Source organism: Dermacentor variabilis, chromosome 8 (genome assembly GCF_050947875.1).
Source record: "Dermacentor variabilis isolate Ectoservices chromosome 8, ASM5094787v1, whole genome shotgun sequence".
Classification (NCBI taxonomy): domain Eukaryota; kingdom Metazoa; phylum Arthropoda; class Arachnida; order Ixodida; family Ixodidae; genus Dermacentor; species Dermacentor variabilis.
Window position 1 is genome coordinate 53,199,021 of NC_134575.1, and position 18,564 is coordinate 53,217,584.

General features: G+C 45.3%; 1 protein-coding gene across 2 annotated transcripts in view; it reads left to right on the forward strand.

The window, feature by feature from the left end:
• Positions 1-18,564, forward strand: part of LOC142590221 (poly(A)-specific ribonuclease PARN-like) — a 64,333-nt gene that overhangs the window by 11,902 nt on the left and 33,867 nt on the right. For both annotated transcript variants that reach the window (XM_075702145.1, XM_075702144.1), the window contains exons 7-9: positions 5,726-5,888; positions 8,771-9,092; positions 17,185-17,319. In XM_075702145.1, the coding sequence (XP_075558260.1) occupies positions 5,726-5,888; positions 8,771-9,092; positions 17,185-17,319 (620 nt within the window). The remainder of the gene's footprint in view (positions 1-5,725; positions 5,889-8,770; positions 9,093-17,184; positions 17,320-18,564) is intronic.

The window sequence follows — 18,564 nt, forward strand, 5'->3', positions numbered from 1 at the left end:
ACTGCATTGCCAATAATGATCACTGCCTCTGTAACCTTCGCTGTCTCTGAGCTGTCTTCCTTTTCCCTACAGCCTGTTGCTTATGTGCTGTTTGAATGAATGGCTTACTATTGCATTTGCACTGTGTTACAAGCATTTTAATTTACAAACAAAGCTCTCGAAGAGTGGTCAGGCAGTATCTAGTCATATTGTCATTGGTGCTGTTTGCTTGATGTTAAATCTAAATGTATAGTCCAGTGGAACCCCGATTATATGACTTTCTCGAGACCGCGAAAAAGCGTAATAAAATGCGGGCTTCGTAAAATCTGAACATAAATTATGCCTATAAAAATACTATTTATTTCACGCGACAGATTTACAAGAAACTTCAATGTAAACTACTAACATACTCTGCAAGGCTTGGAAACCTAAATTACCAAAAAAGTAAATGCGATAAGAATTAATGCCGCAGTACAGGTACCAATCATGCTTTATCCAAACGAACATTTACGGCACTCCACTGCCCACTGCCGCGATTCCCACCAGCCAGTACGAACTTTAAAAAAAGTTGGTAAGTTTCTTTTGGATTGGTAAGTTACTGTGAACCAAGCGCCTTTGCTCGAGTTCGGCAACGTCCAAAAGAAGGTCCTCTGCAGCGTCGCGTGAACAGCTGAAGTTCCGGATGCCTTCTGTGTGCCGTGGCACCTCGGCGAACGTGGTAAGCACAGGCACGGCATCTGTGGCGTCATCGTTGTCCTCGTCCAATGTCACAGCATTGTCGGCACTAGGCAAAGCCTCCTCGATGGCAACATCCAGCGACACCTCGGTGCAGATTGCAACGTTGTCGTCGGCCTCCACGTACTCGGCGAATGTCATGGTGACGTTTAACCCCTCGAAATCGTCGTCGACGAAGCCTGCATTGGCCTCGAGCAGCATCAAGGTTGTTGCGTCCCCAGCAGAGGCGGCAGTCTCTCGCTTAAAGCCACAGTGCTTGAACCAGTTAGCAATTGGGCTTCGTGGCACTGTGTTCCACGAACTGGCAATAAAATGCATGGCGTCGAGCATAGTGATCTTTTTTTTTTTCCGACTCACTGCGCTCCATAGCCCCCAGCTGACGTTGCACTAACCGCTTCTGGTACCCTTGCTTGATGCACTTAATGATGCTGTCATCCAGTGTCTGCAGCTGGCTTGTGCAGTTGGGCAGAAGAAAAACAACCTTTATGTTCCTCAGGTTGGACGTATCGGGTGGGTGGCACAGTGCATTGTCCACGAAAAGCAATATTTTCCTCACCTTAGCACCCATTTTGTTATCCAGCTGCTGTGAAAAATTGCTGAAGAGCAAAGACGTCATCCACACCCTTTTGTTGAAGTTGTAGTTGCACGGCAGTGTCTTCAACTTCTTAAAGCACCGTGGCTTTGCAAACTTTCGAACGACGAGCATGGGCAGCCTCTCGGAACCGTCCTCGTTAGCACAGAATAGTGCCGTCACACGGTCTCTACTACGCTTGCCACCATGACAGCTGTCACCCTTAAACGCAAGGGTTTGCTCGGACTGCATATGGTAAAAAATGCCGCTCTCATCGGCGTCGAAAATGTCGCACGGCTTGTATGCAACAATCATCTCCGGCAGCGACTCCATCCACTCGTTCACCGTCATAACGTCCACGTAATTGCTTTCGCCGGAGGAGCGGCTGTACACAATCTGGTTTAGTTTTTTAAGGTGATCCAGCCACCCTTTCGACGCCTGAAAGTCGTCGATGCGGAGACACAATGCCACAAGGTCCGCCTTTTCTTTTAGAATGGCGCTGTCAACGTTGATCGCAGAGCTCCATGCTTGATACAGCCACTTGACGAGAACTTTTTCTAACTTCTCGTGCTGTCCTTCTTTTGCCACTTTCCGCTTGAGCCCGAACTTGTTGGCATTCTGCAGTATCACCGCTTTGTTTGCCAGGGTCATCTTAAATGAAGCTTCGGGTATCTTGAGGTCCCGGCCAATGCTGGTTTTCGTGGCTCCATGCCGCTTTTCCGCTTCCTTGATAATATTCGGCTTATTGCCCAGCGGCAGAACTGTCCGCTTTCTGGACAATGTGCATCACGCTGCTCCACACAACTCAAAACCTCCGCTGAACGCTGGTCGCTAGGATTACAACGAAGCACATCTGCAATAAACCTAGGCCTCTCCGTGCTATCTTGTCGGCAATCTGCTGCTGGGAAACTGGAAGGACAAACGCTTCCCCAACGCGATGAGAGGCAACACCGCCGGGAAGAGAGGGAGAAAGTGATTGTGCAGAAGAAAAGCCACTATTTCAGCACAGCGGGCGTCGTGGGCGGCTGCTGGTGGGGGGAGAAACACGGGTCATCGTATAATGTGGGTCAGGCGTAAAATTGCGTCAGATAACCGGGGGTTTTAATGCATTGCTTCTATGGGGACTTTGCCGGGACTGCGCTAATCCGTCGTAAAACCTGGGTAGTCGCAAAACCGGGGGATGTATAACCGGGGTTCCACTGTAGCTGCACTCAAAGTGATGAGGTAAATTACCTCGAATGACTGGACACAGGGCTCGTACATCTCCTCAATATGCTTGAAAACTGAATTTGGAAAAAAAAAGATATTCAAGGGCCCTTCAAAACTCTGAAACGTTTAAAATAGATGTATTCCTTGATTTTATTGAAAAACTGGGTTTGGGAGCAGCTTTTGAGCATTCAAAGTAACAAGCTTCACATTGGGGCTATGCCATGGACACCGTCTATCGGGAAATGATCCTGTATGTTCTCGCGTGAGAGTTTTCTTAAGCAATTGTAGTCTGACGCATTGGCACGCAGCTGCCGCTGACAGGCTTGTTTAAATCGCCATTGCCATTGTGGTGCTACAAGTATTTCTTGTTTTCCTAGTTGGTTTGCATTGCTGCCATTGTGACTCCTTTTTTGAGGCCTGGCCTCTAGAAAATGCCTGGAGTTAAGTAGTTTAACATAACAGGTTTCTTTGGGTAAAGTCAGACACTGCCGAGCCTCATAGAGGGAAGTGTTTGATTTTCCACAAGGCGTTTGCCATAGTTGCAATGGGAAATTAGGCATTGAAAAGCAACCTGAAGAGTTTGAAACTTGCGCAACTCAGTTGCTGCTTAGCTGTGAAGAATCACAGCTAAGTAGTAGATCTGAATACTTCTTTTAGTGTATTTGTATGACCGAAGTTTGTTTCAGCCTCCTTGAATTTTGCTCTTCAGTAACCTGGAAACCCTTGAGTTGTCCTTGAATGTTGCATTGGAAGTTCTGTACGAACCCTGTGGATAGTTAAACTAATTTCATGTGCTTGCCTAGCAGGATGCATTAAGTTATGTGCGACCCGTGCCTAGCTTGTTCTTAGGAACACCACTCTCCAGAAATTTTATCCTTCTACTGAGACTGGTGTGTTTGGCACCGCACGGTAAAAGAGATGACATACTGTATTTACTCGCATAATGATCACACTTTTTGTAAAAAAAAGTGGCGCAAGTTCAGGGGTGCGATCATTACGCAGGTTAAATTTCCCACAAAAAGAAAAAAAATTGTTTTTCATTCTGCATTTGCTGCGGGATGACAACAGGTCAACAAATAGGCAGCTGCCGCTGTATGTAGTGCGGGACACCAAAACGAAAATGGCGGCCGATGGAGCACGCCGAAAGCGCCGAATGCGAATTTTTTTCTTCTCGTGAGTACATTATGTGCATTGAAACAGTTTCTTCCGTATCAGTAATGAATAATATTGTTAATATCAGCAAGTTTGTGGCAATAACATAGCCATGTCCACTATGAGGGGACAGAAACAGATAAGTGCACTTAGCTACCAGTGACGTAGAAACACATGGTGGGCATGCTGTGGGAACTGTGGCATTTGTCTTCACTACTATCCTAATACAGCACGTTTCCACTAAGGTGGGTGAATATCTTAGCAGTGTTACAAGTGTCGGCGTATGAATAGGATACACTTCTAACGTATCAGTGTAAACGTGGCTACTATCGTTGCCGCTCGCGATTTGTTGCGTGCCTACGAGTGCAGATGAGAAAAATCAAAAGGTGCCTTTTTTGTTGTTGTTGACCACAACCATTATAAAGCCTACACATAATAAAGGCAAGTTTGGTTGTAGCTTTTTCTTTTTTTTTTGTCATCGAAGTGTGGAAAGTGATGAAAGGAATGAAATGGGGTATCTGCTTAAGAATGTTTGGTGTGTGCAGACCGCCTGGTTTGTCTTGAAGAGTTGTTCGCGTAGCGTTCAACAGATGGTAAGCGCGATCATTATTAGCTAGACTTGGCACATGACATATCGCTGCGGCAAGTTTGGGGTGCGATCATTACACGGAAAATTATAGAAATAAAATTTGGCAACAAAATTCAGGGGTGTGATCATTATGCGAGCAAATACGGTATACACATGCCTCTAGTATTTCGCTCTCCAGTTTATCTTGGAGAAGTCTTGTTTGACTGATAAGTGGTGAACATTTACTACTTCTTGTACAGTGACCAAAGAAGGGGATTCTTTCACTTTCACCCTGTGTTTGTAGTCTTTTTCATTATGTAAGATTTGCCTCTTTTGCACTTTCATACGCTTGTAAACAGGGCAAAAGACGCAGAAGAGTCAGCAGATGACACAATTGCTGCGGGAACTATTATTGCACATCACAAGCTTTTCAGGCGCGTAACTGAGGCAGAGGGATGCTAACGTGACCCAATTAAAGATCAGAACACTAAGTAAGGCGGTCAGCATGCCAAGCTTGCAATAAGCACTGCTGGGAGTGCTTGCGACATGCACGCCATCTTCTCGATTCTCTTACATGCCACACAACTATTCCCAGCATTGACAAGCATAAGGCGCGCTAGCTTAGCCTAAACCAGAGAGCTTAACCCAAGCTAACATGTACTAACTCGTCGTAGCGAACAGGAACCATCAAACAGACGCTTACAAAACAAAGGAAGCAGTAGAGAGCTGAGACACTGCGCTTGCAACTTCAAGAATTTTTCACTGAAAAAACACCAGTTAGGACAGCCACACAGAGCAACAACAAAATTGTTTCAAACTGACCCGTTATCAAAATAGTTAATCTCTTTTCATGTTGAAAACAGTAATGGCCTGCTTACACATCTTTCGTGACCAAAGCTTTCTGTGTTGTATGCTTCATCAGTCTTGCAATCGAGCTGCGTTTTTTCTTGTCCAGTGACAACATCATCACTGTGCTTGGGAAGGCAACCTTTCTTTTTGTACGTAGACATCTGTAACAGAGAAAGAAATACAGTGAAATGGAAATTAAAGGAAAAAAAGCGCGCTCTTTACAATGCAGCGGCGAATTTCCGCCTGTGCTAGACAGGTTCCAGCGTTCACGCAATCTGTCGTTAATACAACGTCCCGTCTGACCCACATAATACTTTCCTTGAGTCAGTGGGGTCTTGTAGACAACATGTCTGTAATGTTTAATGTATCTGGTGGCGTTGCGCCTTGTTGCATCAATTTTTTTTCCCCCACTTTGCGGACACACGTGAGCACAGGGTCAAATGTTAGCATGGTACAGAAAAGACTCACTTTATATTGTTCTTATGCAGCCGCCCTCTTTAAATTGTGTGTAACACGATGCAAATATGGCGTACCTTACTACTCACTACCTTACTGAAAGTGCGAATCCCAGTAAGCACGAAGTATCCCGAGCTTAGATCCTCTCCCGGTGCCAGTCTTGTCGGACGTGTCGTCGTCTCGTGCAAGCCTCTGCCATGTCGCAGGTGTCTCGTACCTGAAAGCCGAAGAAGCAGCACAGCTACGCGAGTCGCTGAGCGAGCGGCACACCCTACAGCTCAGGGAGATAGGCTCGCCCAATAACGGCCCGGCCAAGATGTCCAAGGTCGACATTCCCAAGGACAGCCAAGGCTTCGTCGACGAAGTCCTGTGAGTTTGGCCTCTCAAAGGGACTGCCCTTGTTGGGGGGTGACCACGATCTCTTTGCTTTTACGGTAGCTGTTGGCGGTTCCTTCAGCCCTTGACTTGTGTGCGCAAGCAATCCGTGAGCCACTTTTTTTTTTTCCAGATTTTCTGATGTATTTATCCAAATGCATGTCATACATTGCATATAATGCATCGACGCACAAAGTGTCAAGGTCGTGAGAATGAGAGTGAGACCTTAGTCCATATGTCATAGAGTTACGTTGTGATGAACAGTAGTAAACACAGGAAAAATAAATGAGACAATAGAATGATGGAAGTCAGAAACAAACATGCGTGACAATATAAAACATGGAACAGTGGTTACCAGGAATAGTATGGAATAGTCATGAGTTTAACAAATACATTTAAACCTCAATATAATGAAGACAGTAAAATTGGCTATTTGTTTTGCTATATCAAAATTTATTTACATTCAAATTCGACCTTTTATGCAAATAAGTACAGTTGCCGACACATCTTTTTTTTTTTACACGAAAGGGGCTGCAAAATTCTCACAATTCTTGGGAAATCGCCAAACGCCAATCTGAATAAGAAAAAAAATCATTTTTGTAGAATTTCAGAGACAATGACGAAAGCCATAATTTCATGTTGTCTTGAAAATAGCTTCGCATCGGTACTACAAAGTGAAGCCAGACATGCTTTCATGTCCACTCCGTCCTCGCGGCTTATAGTATTGCCTGCAGTGGGAAGACGCCATTGTGAAAGGCACCGGCAGCGGGCAGAAAATTCTTTCTCTGCCTCTCGCCACAATGCGTCTCAGGAACTCGAGATTATGCAACCTCCATTACTGAAAGTACGAGAAGACAGCACACACGATGCCACACCCTCTTGGCTCACCCACTCTTTGCACGTGCAGCAGGTTACTTCTAAAACAGGATGTGTGGACTCCTTATGTGCACAGCTGCACCTTGTGCACAGCTGAATCCTTACCAACTAGCTCAGTTTTCTGTCGTTCTAAGCATCACCAACAGTTGCACTAGCGCCATCGGTATCATTGCCTAAGCAGCCGAAAGCCTACCAAACCCAGAGCTAATGTAGCTCTTGCATTTCATGCATGCATTCCTCCAGGGTGCATTGTTACTGCTGTTTGTGTGTATGATCAGTGTTGGCTAAGCCGTGTGTGCGGTGCACCATGTAAAGTTAAAAACCTTGTGTGCTTGATGCCATGGCGCTATCAAAGCCCAAGAAAAGGTATTTGCAGACGTTCTTGTGATCTTCTGAATTTCCGTGCTTTATGACACCAAGAAAAGGAGAACATTTTGCATTTTATAAGACGTGTGGATGCGACATCAGCGTGCCTCACCATGGCAAAGGCGACTTCAAACTGCACGTTTCTACGGCGAAGCATCAACGCTCTGTTCACACTGCTGAGCAGCAAGACAACACTGAACTTTCTCCAGAACAACTGCGACGACAGTGTCATTCGTGTGGAGTGCCTGTTTACAAGATTCCTCGCCAAACGCAGCCTACTCCTTGGGCCTATTCTACGGAAAATGTTTCTGAAATGCAACGAGGCGAAGCGTTATGGATGTGGACTCAACTCTGAAGAATGTGGAGGTGGCCAACTTGAAATTTATTTTACAAGCATCGCTTTCGAGTCTTCGTTTCTTTATTCAGAGTTTCCCTCAGCTGCTGCCCCGAGATTCCAATGAATCTCTTGAAGACGCTTCAGATGCTCTCAAAGCTCAGTTTGCCACCCTACAGGTGCACAGTCCTCCAGAGGACATTCTGAATGAAGAAAGTTGGGATGTGCAGTGGTCTATGGCTGGAAAAATGAAAAACACTGATGGAAAACATGTTTCACCGAGTTGCTAAGGTGATGCTGGATTTAATCGTGATACCGCATAGCTACGCAGTGTGTTAGAGTATATTTAGCACGGCGCGAAAAACTAGGACTGAATTCCGCGCATCGATGTGCATCGATGTGCAGCACAACCCTCCAGCACATGCTGCTAGTGAAGGGCCATCAGTCTGGACCATGTTTTGAGCAAAGCTACTCCGACAAATTTTTGAAGCGAGCAAACTCTGCTACTACAAAGTCCCTGCAAAAAGGACTCGCCAAACACTGCCTGAAAGTTTGCACGCAACACTCCCCCGGTTCCACCAGAAGTTGAAACGGTAAATACACCCCTCCTCCCCCTCCTGTTGGCACAAATAAAAAGTCTCCCGATTTTTTATCTCGCTAGGTTGGCAAGTATGTACTCATCACCCACCTAGGTGTCATTATTATTATCGGTTGTTTGCTTTAGGTGACAAAATCATCATCGTGATATTTCGCAAGACTAGCACTAGATGTTTTCGTGTCTACGGATGACTCCGTTCCAGACACAATGCCAAGAATGTTGTCGCATGCGCTTGTCGGGTCTGCTATATACTTGCGGACAACTTTCTATGGCAGTGAAGCAAAAGCTACAGGAACAGAGCTTCTATACATGTGTTAATGGGCCATGTAGTCTAGCAGATTTTGTGATAGCGCTTTTGGTTTCGTGGAACAGATACTGAAGCAGTGTAACTTACACAAGCTGTAGTTTTGCATTTGCCGAAACGCAAAAGAGAAAAGCTGGAAAATAAGTCGAATTTCACACTCGGGGAGGTCTTTTTCTGTTTTTTGTAAGCTGCTTTTTTGCATATGCATTTTTTTTTCCCAGATGAATGAAAATAGGGGATTCTTTCAGGAGCACTCTCAATCGTGTTTGCTTTGCCTCCATAGCTGTCCCCTCATTGCTGCAGAAAATTGTCTGCAAGTATAGTCACGCGAAATCTCACAGATGTTCTCAGAAGTGACCGACTGAGAATAATGCCTCTAAATTTTCGTTGGTCAACAGGGACAAGGTGCAGGAGTTCTTGGACAGCACGTCAGACGTCGAAATGGATGAGGACGTCGGAAACACCTCAAAGGACTCAGCTAAGGACTCCGGCGAGAACTCCGCCAAGAACTCCGCCAAGGACAGCAGGGTCCTGCACCTGTCCGAGTGCAGTAGCTTCCGACGCAAGCTCATCTACCAGGAGGTGTATGCGCGCTTCGGCAGCAAGGTCCAGCTGAACACGGAGGCAGACTCAGAGGGGATGGTACACATAGCCGTGCGCATTGCTGGCTCGCCGGAAGAACAGCGGGCCAGGCTCGAGCTCAAGCACAAGAAGGAAAGGGTGAGGCCCTCTTTACTTCCTTTTAAGGCGAAGCTTTCTTACCCTCTTCCTGCACTTTGGAGGTGTACGCTAAGCACTAATGACTGCACAGGTGCATGCTGATGTCAAAACGCTGCACTCCCAGAAGCCACGGAAATAGTACCACGAGCTACGCACCGTATCTCCAGGTGTATAAGTCGTGGTTCTTTTCAAATCATTTCGCCAGTGCTTTTTGCACAAATATGCAACTTATGTGTGCACAAAACCATGCGGGCCGGCACAATTAATATGTGAGTTTTTTTTTCCTTATTCCTTTTTTTGCAAGTAGAAGGAACGGTTCGTGGCAGCATTCTAAAAGAAACGCACCTTGTATTGACAGTCGAACGACTGTTAGTACCAATGTTAGCTCCCAGGTAAGCGGTAGGGTAGCAGCAGTGAAGGTTGCCAGTGCGGCCTCCGTGACATAGGTGCCTCCATGATTGAAGGTCACCCTATGGTGTGCTGTTATAGTTTAGCTTTTCTTAAAAAAAAAAGTTAAACCCATGAACTGACGCAATAAGTAACTAAAGGGTGTCGCAACTTCTTTGCTGTTGCGTTATGGTGCCCAAGTTATATCCGTTACAAAAAAAAGCATCACTTGATTATCGTCATCGGTTGCCTGGGCCAGAAGTCTCGGTGTTCTTGGTTGGAGGTCTCCATTTTGCTTTCTGTATGCATGTGTTCAGGTGGGTTCAAGTGTGTTGTGATGGTTTGCCTCTTCGTCCCGAGCATGCTGTGCCACAGAGGCAATACTAGCAACATGCCTACAGCGATGCATAAACATTATTCAAAGGCCGAAAACAGTTGTCCTGCAATGCCACTGGCAAAAGTGGCTGATGTTTTTGACAGTGCGTCAAAGGATGATGGCTTTGAGTGAAGTGCAATAAACATTTTACAGGGCAGTTCTTGGGCACCCGTTCCTGTCTTGAGCGTCGACGTCATCATAGCTGAGCGAACGAGCACTGCGAAGGATAAAAGAGCGAACGGGAAGCACAGCAGTGGATGAAAGACGGCGATAGCGAAGGGAGTGCGAGGAGGCAAAGTAGGGAAAAAGTTTGAGAAAAAAAGCATAGTGCCGCACAAGACGAACTCTGCGGTGATCATCACTACAAGATGGCCAGAGTAGCGCATCATTGTCTGTTCACCGATGGCACGCACCAAGCGCATCCACCGATACCATATATGGAAACACGGGGCTGCACGAGCAGAGGTCTGTCTGTGGCAACTGTCAGTGTTGGCAACTGCAAGTTGCCAGTGTACGGTCAACGACCGGCTTTCCGGATGCCCAATAATTCGGACAGCTTCGAGGCACCATCACCTACCCCCATAGAGTCAGTGTATAAGAACGTCTGCAATTCCGGACGCAAGAACCTTTCGCCGTCCAATTTTGTGGACTTTTTGCCGTGACCACAGGTCCGAAATTGCATTAATCAGAACCACCACCACCGCCATTTTGATTAACTCAGCGCCTCGAACTGGCGTTCACGCACGCAGATCCGCTAGCAGCAGTAGCCACCACCGCGGCAACGCTAGGCCTAGCTGCTTAGAGGGGAGTAGGGGGCAAGTTGGCGCGTGTCTCGGCTGCAGCTACGCATGGCTGTAAGCATGGCTGAGCACATACACATCCTGCTTTATGGGTAGTCAGGTGTGTGCGCGCAAAGGCTGGCCATGACGAGACAGTGTGACATCATGTAAGCTGTCTTCCAGCGCCTTTATTATTAGAGATTGCATAATCTTGAGTTTTGGTGACCCGTTGGAGCAAGAGGCAATCGAAGCATTCGCTTCTCGCTGCCGGTGCTTTTCGTGATAGTGTCAATCTAGCATGGGCGATGCTATCAGCCGCATGGGCAGAGTCACACGAAAGCACGGCTATCTTCGCTTAAATCATACCATCGTTATGACGATATTGTTGATGTGGCATGAAACCATACAATTCGTCGCCGACTCTCAAATTCGTCAGAAGGAATTGTTCTCTCATTAGAATTTGTTTCAGGTAATTTGGAAAATTCTGTGGCCCTTTTCCACGTAAGAAAAATCAATCACCGGCAGTATTTATTAGCACAAAAGGTCACATTTCAATACAACGAAATGCCAAAGCAAAATGCTGATTTTACCGACTTCATTATATCAAGTTTTGTGAGCGCTTGAGCTGAAACTCTTCTTACTCCACATGCACTGGCACCCAACTCGTCGTTGCATTGTGCCCGCAATTCTTTCACTCTCGCAACAAAAACGGCACGAACCAGAGAATGCCTGCAGATCTCAGGGCCGCCGCCAGCCAATACGTACATGTGACAACGAAACCATGCATGTTCCCCACGCATTGACCCGCAAAGCTCACTTCATTTAGGTGTGCGTCAGTGCTGCTAGAGTCTGTATGGATTAACTGCGATGTAGAGAACTTCAATGCAAATTTTCTGCTACAGCAAATGAGCCCAAATTTTGACAGCTTGTTGTGAGACTTGTATGGTTTAACATATAAGGCATAATTCATGCTTGAAAATTTTCTGTCATGGCCCCTTTAGTAGACAAGCTGGTGATCGTGACTAACTTAAAGCTGGTAGCACTGCCATCATGCCATCACATTCAGTACAGTAAAAAAAATGATTGCAACAAACTGGCGGCTCGTTCACAGTGGCAATTAACAGAGGCGGGGCGACTGACCGCAATTGGCAGCTAAGGAGCTGCCTGCGGCAGTCGATGCTCACACCAGCAAGGGCGGGCTGCCCATCACCATAGCAAAATGTCTTGCGGTTGGTGTTATTCACATCTGCTTGCACTATGGTGTTGGGCTGCTAAACACAAGGTCACGGGAACGAATCCTGGCCACGGGGCCACATTTCAACGGGGGTGAAATGCAAAAAGAACTCTAGGTAATCAGAATTCATCAGGAGTCCCCCATATGCCTCCTCATAATCATACCGTGGTTTTAGCATGCAAAATGCCAGAATTTTGCTTTAGTATGAACAGTACCCGGAGGTACTGTTGATACACACGTGTACTTAGATTTAGGTGCATGTTAAGGGACTCCAGGTGGCCCAATTCCTGTAGTCTTCCACTATGGTGTGCCTCATAGTCAGATTGTGGTTTTAGCATGTAAAACCACATAATTAAAATTTTTAAACGTCTGCTCGCAATACCATCACCACTGAAGTGTATGCATTAGGAAACTATGACATTTCGTTCCTGTGCCAGTGATTGGTTCAGCAGCTTTGCAATGGCAGTCAGTGAGCTGAAAGATTGAGTAGCGAGCCAAAACATTTGCTTTCCGGCCTAAGCAACCATTTCTGACCAACTTCGTTTTTTGTCCTTTGCAAATCGTCAGTGTGAATGCCGCTAATGGTCCATTCATGCTGGCGAATTAAAGAAGGGCGCCCACTATGTGACTGCGCACTAGCATCACAAACAAATGTTAAGACACCTGGTGCTCATCTCCTTTTTCAGAAGTTTCAAAGGTTCAGTCAAAAAATTTTTAAGTTGTATGCAGGGCATCTTAAAAATAAATAGTTTGATTAGCAATCCTGATTTCAAGGCGTTATCTTTACATCTACAACAGTACACACAATGCACCCGCTACAGTGGCTTAATGGCTATGAGGTTATGCTGCTCAGTTCGAGTTGTGGGTTTGATCCAGGCCGTGGTGGAGAGATTTCAATGTGGCAGTCAAAAGAACCCTAGGTAGTCAAAATTAATCCGGAGCCCCCATGTGCCTCCTCATAATTATATCATTGTTTTAGTTTGTAAAATGCCAGAATTTTGTTCTAGTATGAGGGGCTAACCGTGGCGTTCGTTGTATGATAACACTGAATTTGAAATCATTCGTGACTGTACCGTATCAACCACGCTGTATCGTCAAGAAGTTTCTTTTCTTAGACGACAGGCCAGCAACCCAACGTTGCGCTCTCGCGTCAAGTCGCTCGAGACATCACAACGGCCAAACAGCGCTCAGGAGACCGAAGAACCGCCCGTCCGAGGAAAACGAGGGAGCAGGTGACAATTTTAATGGCAGAAACTTCATTCGCAGCCACAGCATAGCGTATTCGCTCACATGAGGCCTGCACAATTTTTCTTATCTTTTAAAGGGTGCGGGTCTTACAAGAGGCAGGCTACTCACTGAAACCTGAAAGTGGACTCAGACTTCTGTGCAGAATAACGCAACCCCTGGCAATCAATGACTAGGAACAGTTTTATTCTGCTGTCTTTGTTGATTCTGGTGCCCTCTTCATTTGACGAGCTCTCCTGATTGGTGCTCTTCTAAACCTGGCTGTCCTCAGTGCCATCCATACCGTTTGAGATCTCTGTCACCTTGAAGATCTTGATGAAAGTCTCAAACGAAATTGCACACTTAAGCAGTCACCTGGAGCTTGAAGGTCGAAGTATATGCCATCAGGTGCTTTCCCATCGTCACCTGCGGAATGTGCCCGATAGCACAGTGAAGCTATATGAAACACTACAACGTAGGTGGTACTGTTGAAACGTGCTGGATAAATATGCAAGGCCACATGATCTGGCTGGATATGTGATGATGATTATGATGCTGTCATCAGCAGAACACTAATTAGTACTATGAAGTAGTGGCTTGCAGAAATTAGCATGCAAGCTGATATGTGCGCAACATTTATCAAAACGCTTTTCCAAATATTCGTGCTCCGAAGTTGGGGTGTAGGCCTTCAATGAGGGCGTAACTTGTCCAAGTAAATGCACCATATGACATCATGTTCACTGTCACATTTGTAGCACAGTGTGCTGTCGTCTGAGTTCTTGTTCACCGTTATACGTGGAAGATGTCATTGTCGCAGGGAAGTCGAAATAATCGAGCAGGTCAGTTCAATTGGTCAGTAGTTTTTACATGTTCACTTTGCCATCAAGTGCAGGTAATTCAGAATGGTTACTCCAACTCCATGCAGCTGCTAAAATGCAAGTCTTTGTAGCGTGCAAGCGATATCCCCTTCAGGTACTGTATGTGCAATTGTGCATGCCGAGATAGTGCATCAAAAGCAAAAAAGCATGCATGAAGGTCATGATATTTAAAAGGTGTCACATACGTCTTGAAACTTTTCTGATGGGCCTGTGCTATGATTTTTAATAATATGCCAACAGTGTTTTTGTTACGCAAGTTTAAAGGTAGGCGAATGGCTGTTTGATCTCAGTGTCAGTACCTTGCCATGAAGCGGATCCACTTATTTCATTGTTTTGCTCAATGTTTTACATCAGGCATATTTTTCAAGTGGCTGAATAGGTGCTTTCCAGGTATGGTAGAAGGGAAATAATTGACGTTCTTGTATCTGACATTCCCATAGAGAGTTCTCGCATGGAGTTCGCATTCTGTAAACTTGAAAAAAAACTCGCATATGAATTCAAACGTCCTAATCTTTTCTGCAGCTGTATGATATTCAAGACTACGAAGGTGCAACAAATGTGGTGCAATTAAACTTTCAGTGCCTGAAGGGGATGTCCTTTCGCATAGGATTGACGCAAGTGAACAAGTGTCCAGTTGCTTTCCTTTGCAAGTGCGATGGCGCAGTTTCTTTGGAGCTCCATCAAAATACAAAGGTGCCCGACTAACAGTTGGGTCATAACTGACGGGTACTGGGACTTCAGAATGTGCTGCTGCAGTTATTGTGTTAATAGAGAGTTTTAGCATGTCTGGTAAATGCAAGTGGACTGGGTGTTGTACCGGATGAGTGGAGGCGCAAATGGGAACAGCCTGCATAATGCAGCCACCTGGTGGCGCAAGGCTAATGTTGCAATAACCAAGTGTATTCTACTTTGCTGATGGTGCACCTTTTTGGTGCCAGCGTAATTGTGTTGCTGCCAAAGATTTACACCAGCAGCTAAGTATAGTAAACTTGGTTACTGCTATATTGGCTGTGTTTATCTGGTTGAGATCTGCACCACCAGGTGGCTGCACCGTGCAGGCCGCTCACGTTTGATCCTCCGCTCATCCGGTACAATGCCCAGTTCCCTTACATTTAGTAGAATACTAGACATACTAAAACTCTCTAGTACAATGAGCCGCAGTACAATTTAATTACAAAACTGATATGTGGTTGTAGATATGAAGCACGATACAGCAAAAACATAGTCTCTCTGTACGGAACTTAATTTGTTGTGAGCCATGCTCAGAACAGTGCAGCACCTTTGTTAGACCAAAGAAGGCACTTTAATATACTATCTGCCACATTCAGCATAAAAAAATTGTTATCTTTCTGTTGTTTCAATTTGCCTAACTTCACTACATTGAGCAGTGGCACTTATGCGTCAATTTATTACCAATATGTGCTATCACATTGACAGGCTTAGAAAGGGGAATTCTCGTACTCTTTCTCGCCTGAATTTTACATTGAAGTGAGAGATTTATATCATGTGCATCCAAATAACAAGTGATGGGTGATGCTAAAGAAAAATTTGTCAATGCAGTTTTTGCAATATGTCAAAGGCTTTTCTCATGAAATGCTAAAAAATCAAGACATTGGAGGCAGTGTATGGTTCTTCAAACTTGTTATCCCACAATGATAACTTTGTGAAGTATGTGGCCACAGATTATTTGAAGACCATTTTTATGCCCCCCACCCCTACTCACTCAAGGCTTGTGACAGCACGCCTTTGGCAGCATGTTTCCAAAGATACCACGCAGACGTTTAACCTGAGCATAATGCGACACATTGACATAAACAAAATATCAAGAGAGCCATGTTCATCTACCACACCAAATTGACATGTTACGTAATCATAGTTGCCCACGTAAAGATTTGTAAGATTAGCCTTGGCGTTCGTTTTTCTCCTTGTCAGATATTTGTTGTGAAACGTTATGATTTATACAGGAATGATTCAACCAACAATGGCTAGAGGTTTTAAGTTTTCGCTCGCTGTTTATCCAAATGCAGATTTGAAGAACTTGTAGATGCTCATGCCGCACTCAGCCGTAATGCATTAGCATTGTGTCTCCCTGTCATTTAGTGATTGTCTGCTGAAATTCACACAAATTTCTCTTCCATCCATGGCTACCCTTGAGCTATCTGTCTGTCTGTCTGTGTCTGTCTGTTTGTCTGTCTGTCTGTCCGTCCGTCCGTCCATCCGTCCGTCCGTCCGTCCGTCTGTCTCCTTTTAGTGCTTATTGCTTTACTTAGCTTTCTGTCTTTTTGTTCTCTTGTTTTTTACTTTCTATTTATCTTTCCCTGTACTCTGTCTCCTCCTCTACGTCTGCTTTATCTGATACTATCCATAATAGCTCTGTAACATGTCGGTAGTTTACCTATAAGAAAATGCGACTGCAGTCAGCAGCGCGCATGTAATACAAGCTTGCATACCTGCCAACTTTTACAATTTTATCTGGAAATTTCAGATTTTTGCGCCTTGTTAATGACTGTTGTATTGAGAAGGATAAATTCATGCTTTTTCATTTGCGTCCAATTTAGGGTAAAACTTACTTTAAATAATAGCAAGACAGAGTCTTCAACTGATTTTACACCCTGATTAATTAGACCTACCCACCTCCACCTCTTGATATAATGGGAACCAAAATATTGACCGCAGTTATGTAAATGCTTCATGAATTAATGTGAACATTTTCATTCTTTTATAGTGCCAATCAGTTTTGCTGTGAAAACGCCTTTGCAATGTCTCTGCAAAATACAGTTTCCAAATTTCTTGAATAAGCAGTCGGCATCATTTATTGATTTTATTTATTTTTATTGATTGATTTTATGTACCACACACAAAGTACAAAAGAATATGGCATGTGAAATGCGGTTGGGAAAGTGGGAAAAAGCTACATATATGTAGCTTGACTGGCCCCACCTCCCGTTACCCAGCACCGCGCACTTTAGCAGAAGTAAATAATACAAGTACACAGAGACTGTTAGAGTTTTGATACTTGCTTGTTAAAGAATTTTAAAGGAGAGAAGTAATAAAGCAAGCTTGAGCGATGATATTCACCAAATGCTAGTATTTTCTGGCTTCTACCGCTGTATTTTTCAGCTGCTAATGCTGGCAGGCTTACGAGTGATTATCTCTGCACAGAACAGTGATGAATACTTCATCGCCCTCTGTTATTGCACTCACGCTTTTGCAGGAGGACCTCGAATTGGCGCACGGCTTCAGCCGAGTCCTCGAGCTGCTGGCTTCGAGTGGAAAGCTGATCGTGGGACATAACATGCTGCTCGACATCATGCACCTGCTCTCACAGTTCATAGACGACCTGCCCAAGGTGGGTAAAGAAAGCAAAAATGCAGTTGCCGACTGATAATTCATGCTCGACAGAGACCGCCTAGAGGTCGGAATAATCGGAAGTGCGCAGTATCGGATTCGCCAGGAAATGGGAGCTTCATTCCACGAGTGGCAAAAAAAAAAAACACTTGCAAATGCATTGCTGTGCACGCTATGCCTGCTTATGAGTATGACATGGTCAGTTCGTATTTCGAGCGTGGTCTCACTGTCACTACAAATAGACAAGTGTACAGTCAATGCATATGTCGAATCTCCGTCCTCTGGCAGCCTAAACAAGTTGACCATGCTCCAATAGCTGAATGATTGCAGATTTATTTGCATCGGCGATTGACTGGCACTTCCCTCACTTAATTGCCACTCTTGTCGGCACAGATATTAATGAAGTTGGCGCCACTTAAAACTGCTTGATAATGCTGAGAAAAATTCATAATAGCAATCAAAGCAGTCACCTAAGATTGTGTTGCTATTTAACGCATAGAGGAACAAACACTGGTCGGGTGCAACTCGCGTGACAAATTGCGAGTGCAGCCTTTAGCACCTCACTGCTTTGCTTGGCTTGTCCTACGGTTTGAGCGCATTTTACTACTGTATTGAATAGGCTTTGCCAGTTTGGGTTCAAGGATGTGCCGCAGTGAGCCTGCTCCTTCTGCTCGTCTTGGCGGTCGAATTACAGACGAATTTCGACAATTTGGACTCGAAGGGCCCCGAAAATTTGTTCACATTAGAGGAAGTTTGAATTAGAAGAAGTACTTGTTCTTGCAGTATCCGTGCACCAGAGCACGACGCACCAAGTGTGCGAATAGGGAAATAGTGCGACACGTAAGCACACAGTGAGTGAGGGCCGCGAAACCGCCTGCGCTGGCCAACGCTCGCTTCCCAATAACGGCAGGAAACGAAATTTCAGGCAGCGGGCTAAGCCGGCGCCGGCACGGAGGTGGGTGCTCGTGGAGGCCATAAAAGGTGAAGGAGTTACGAGAGAGTTGAGAGAAAGGGTAAGGGGAGCTTAGTTGCGAGGAAGGGCGGGAGGGAGGCGGGGTTTGCCAGCCTGATGGATGGCGCTAGGCCTTACTGCCAACTAACACTGTCACCCAAGCAGCCGAGTTGCCGAGGCTGGACTGGGCCTCTGCCGCTGCTTGCTTCTGCATGCTTGCATGCTCACATGCTTTTTTCTTCGTCCTGCATTCTTAACGCAAGTCATGTCTTATCAAGATGACGAAGACGTTGG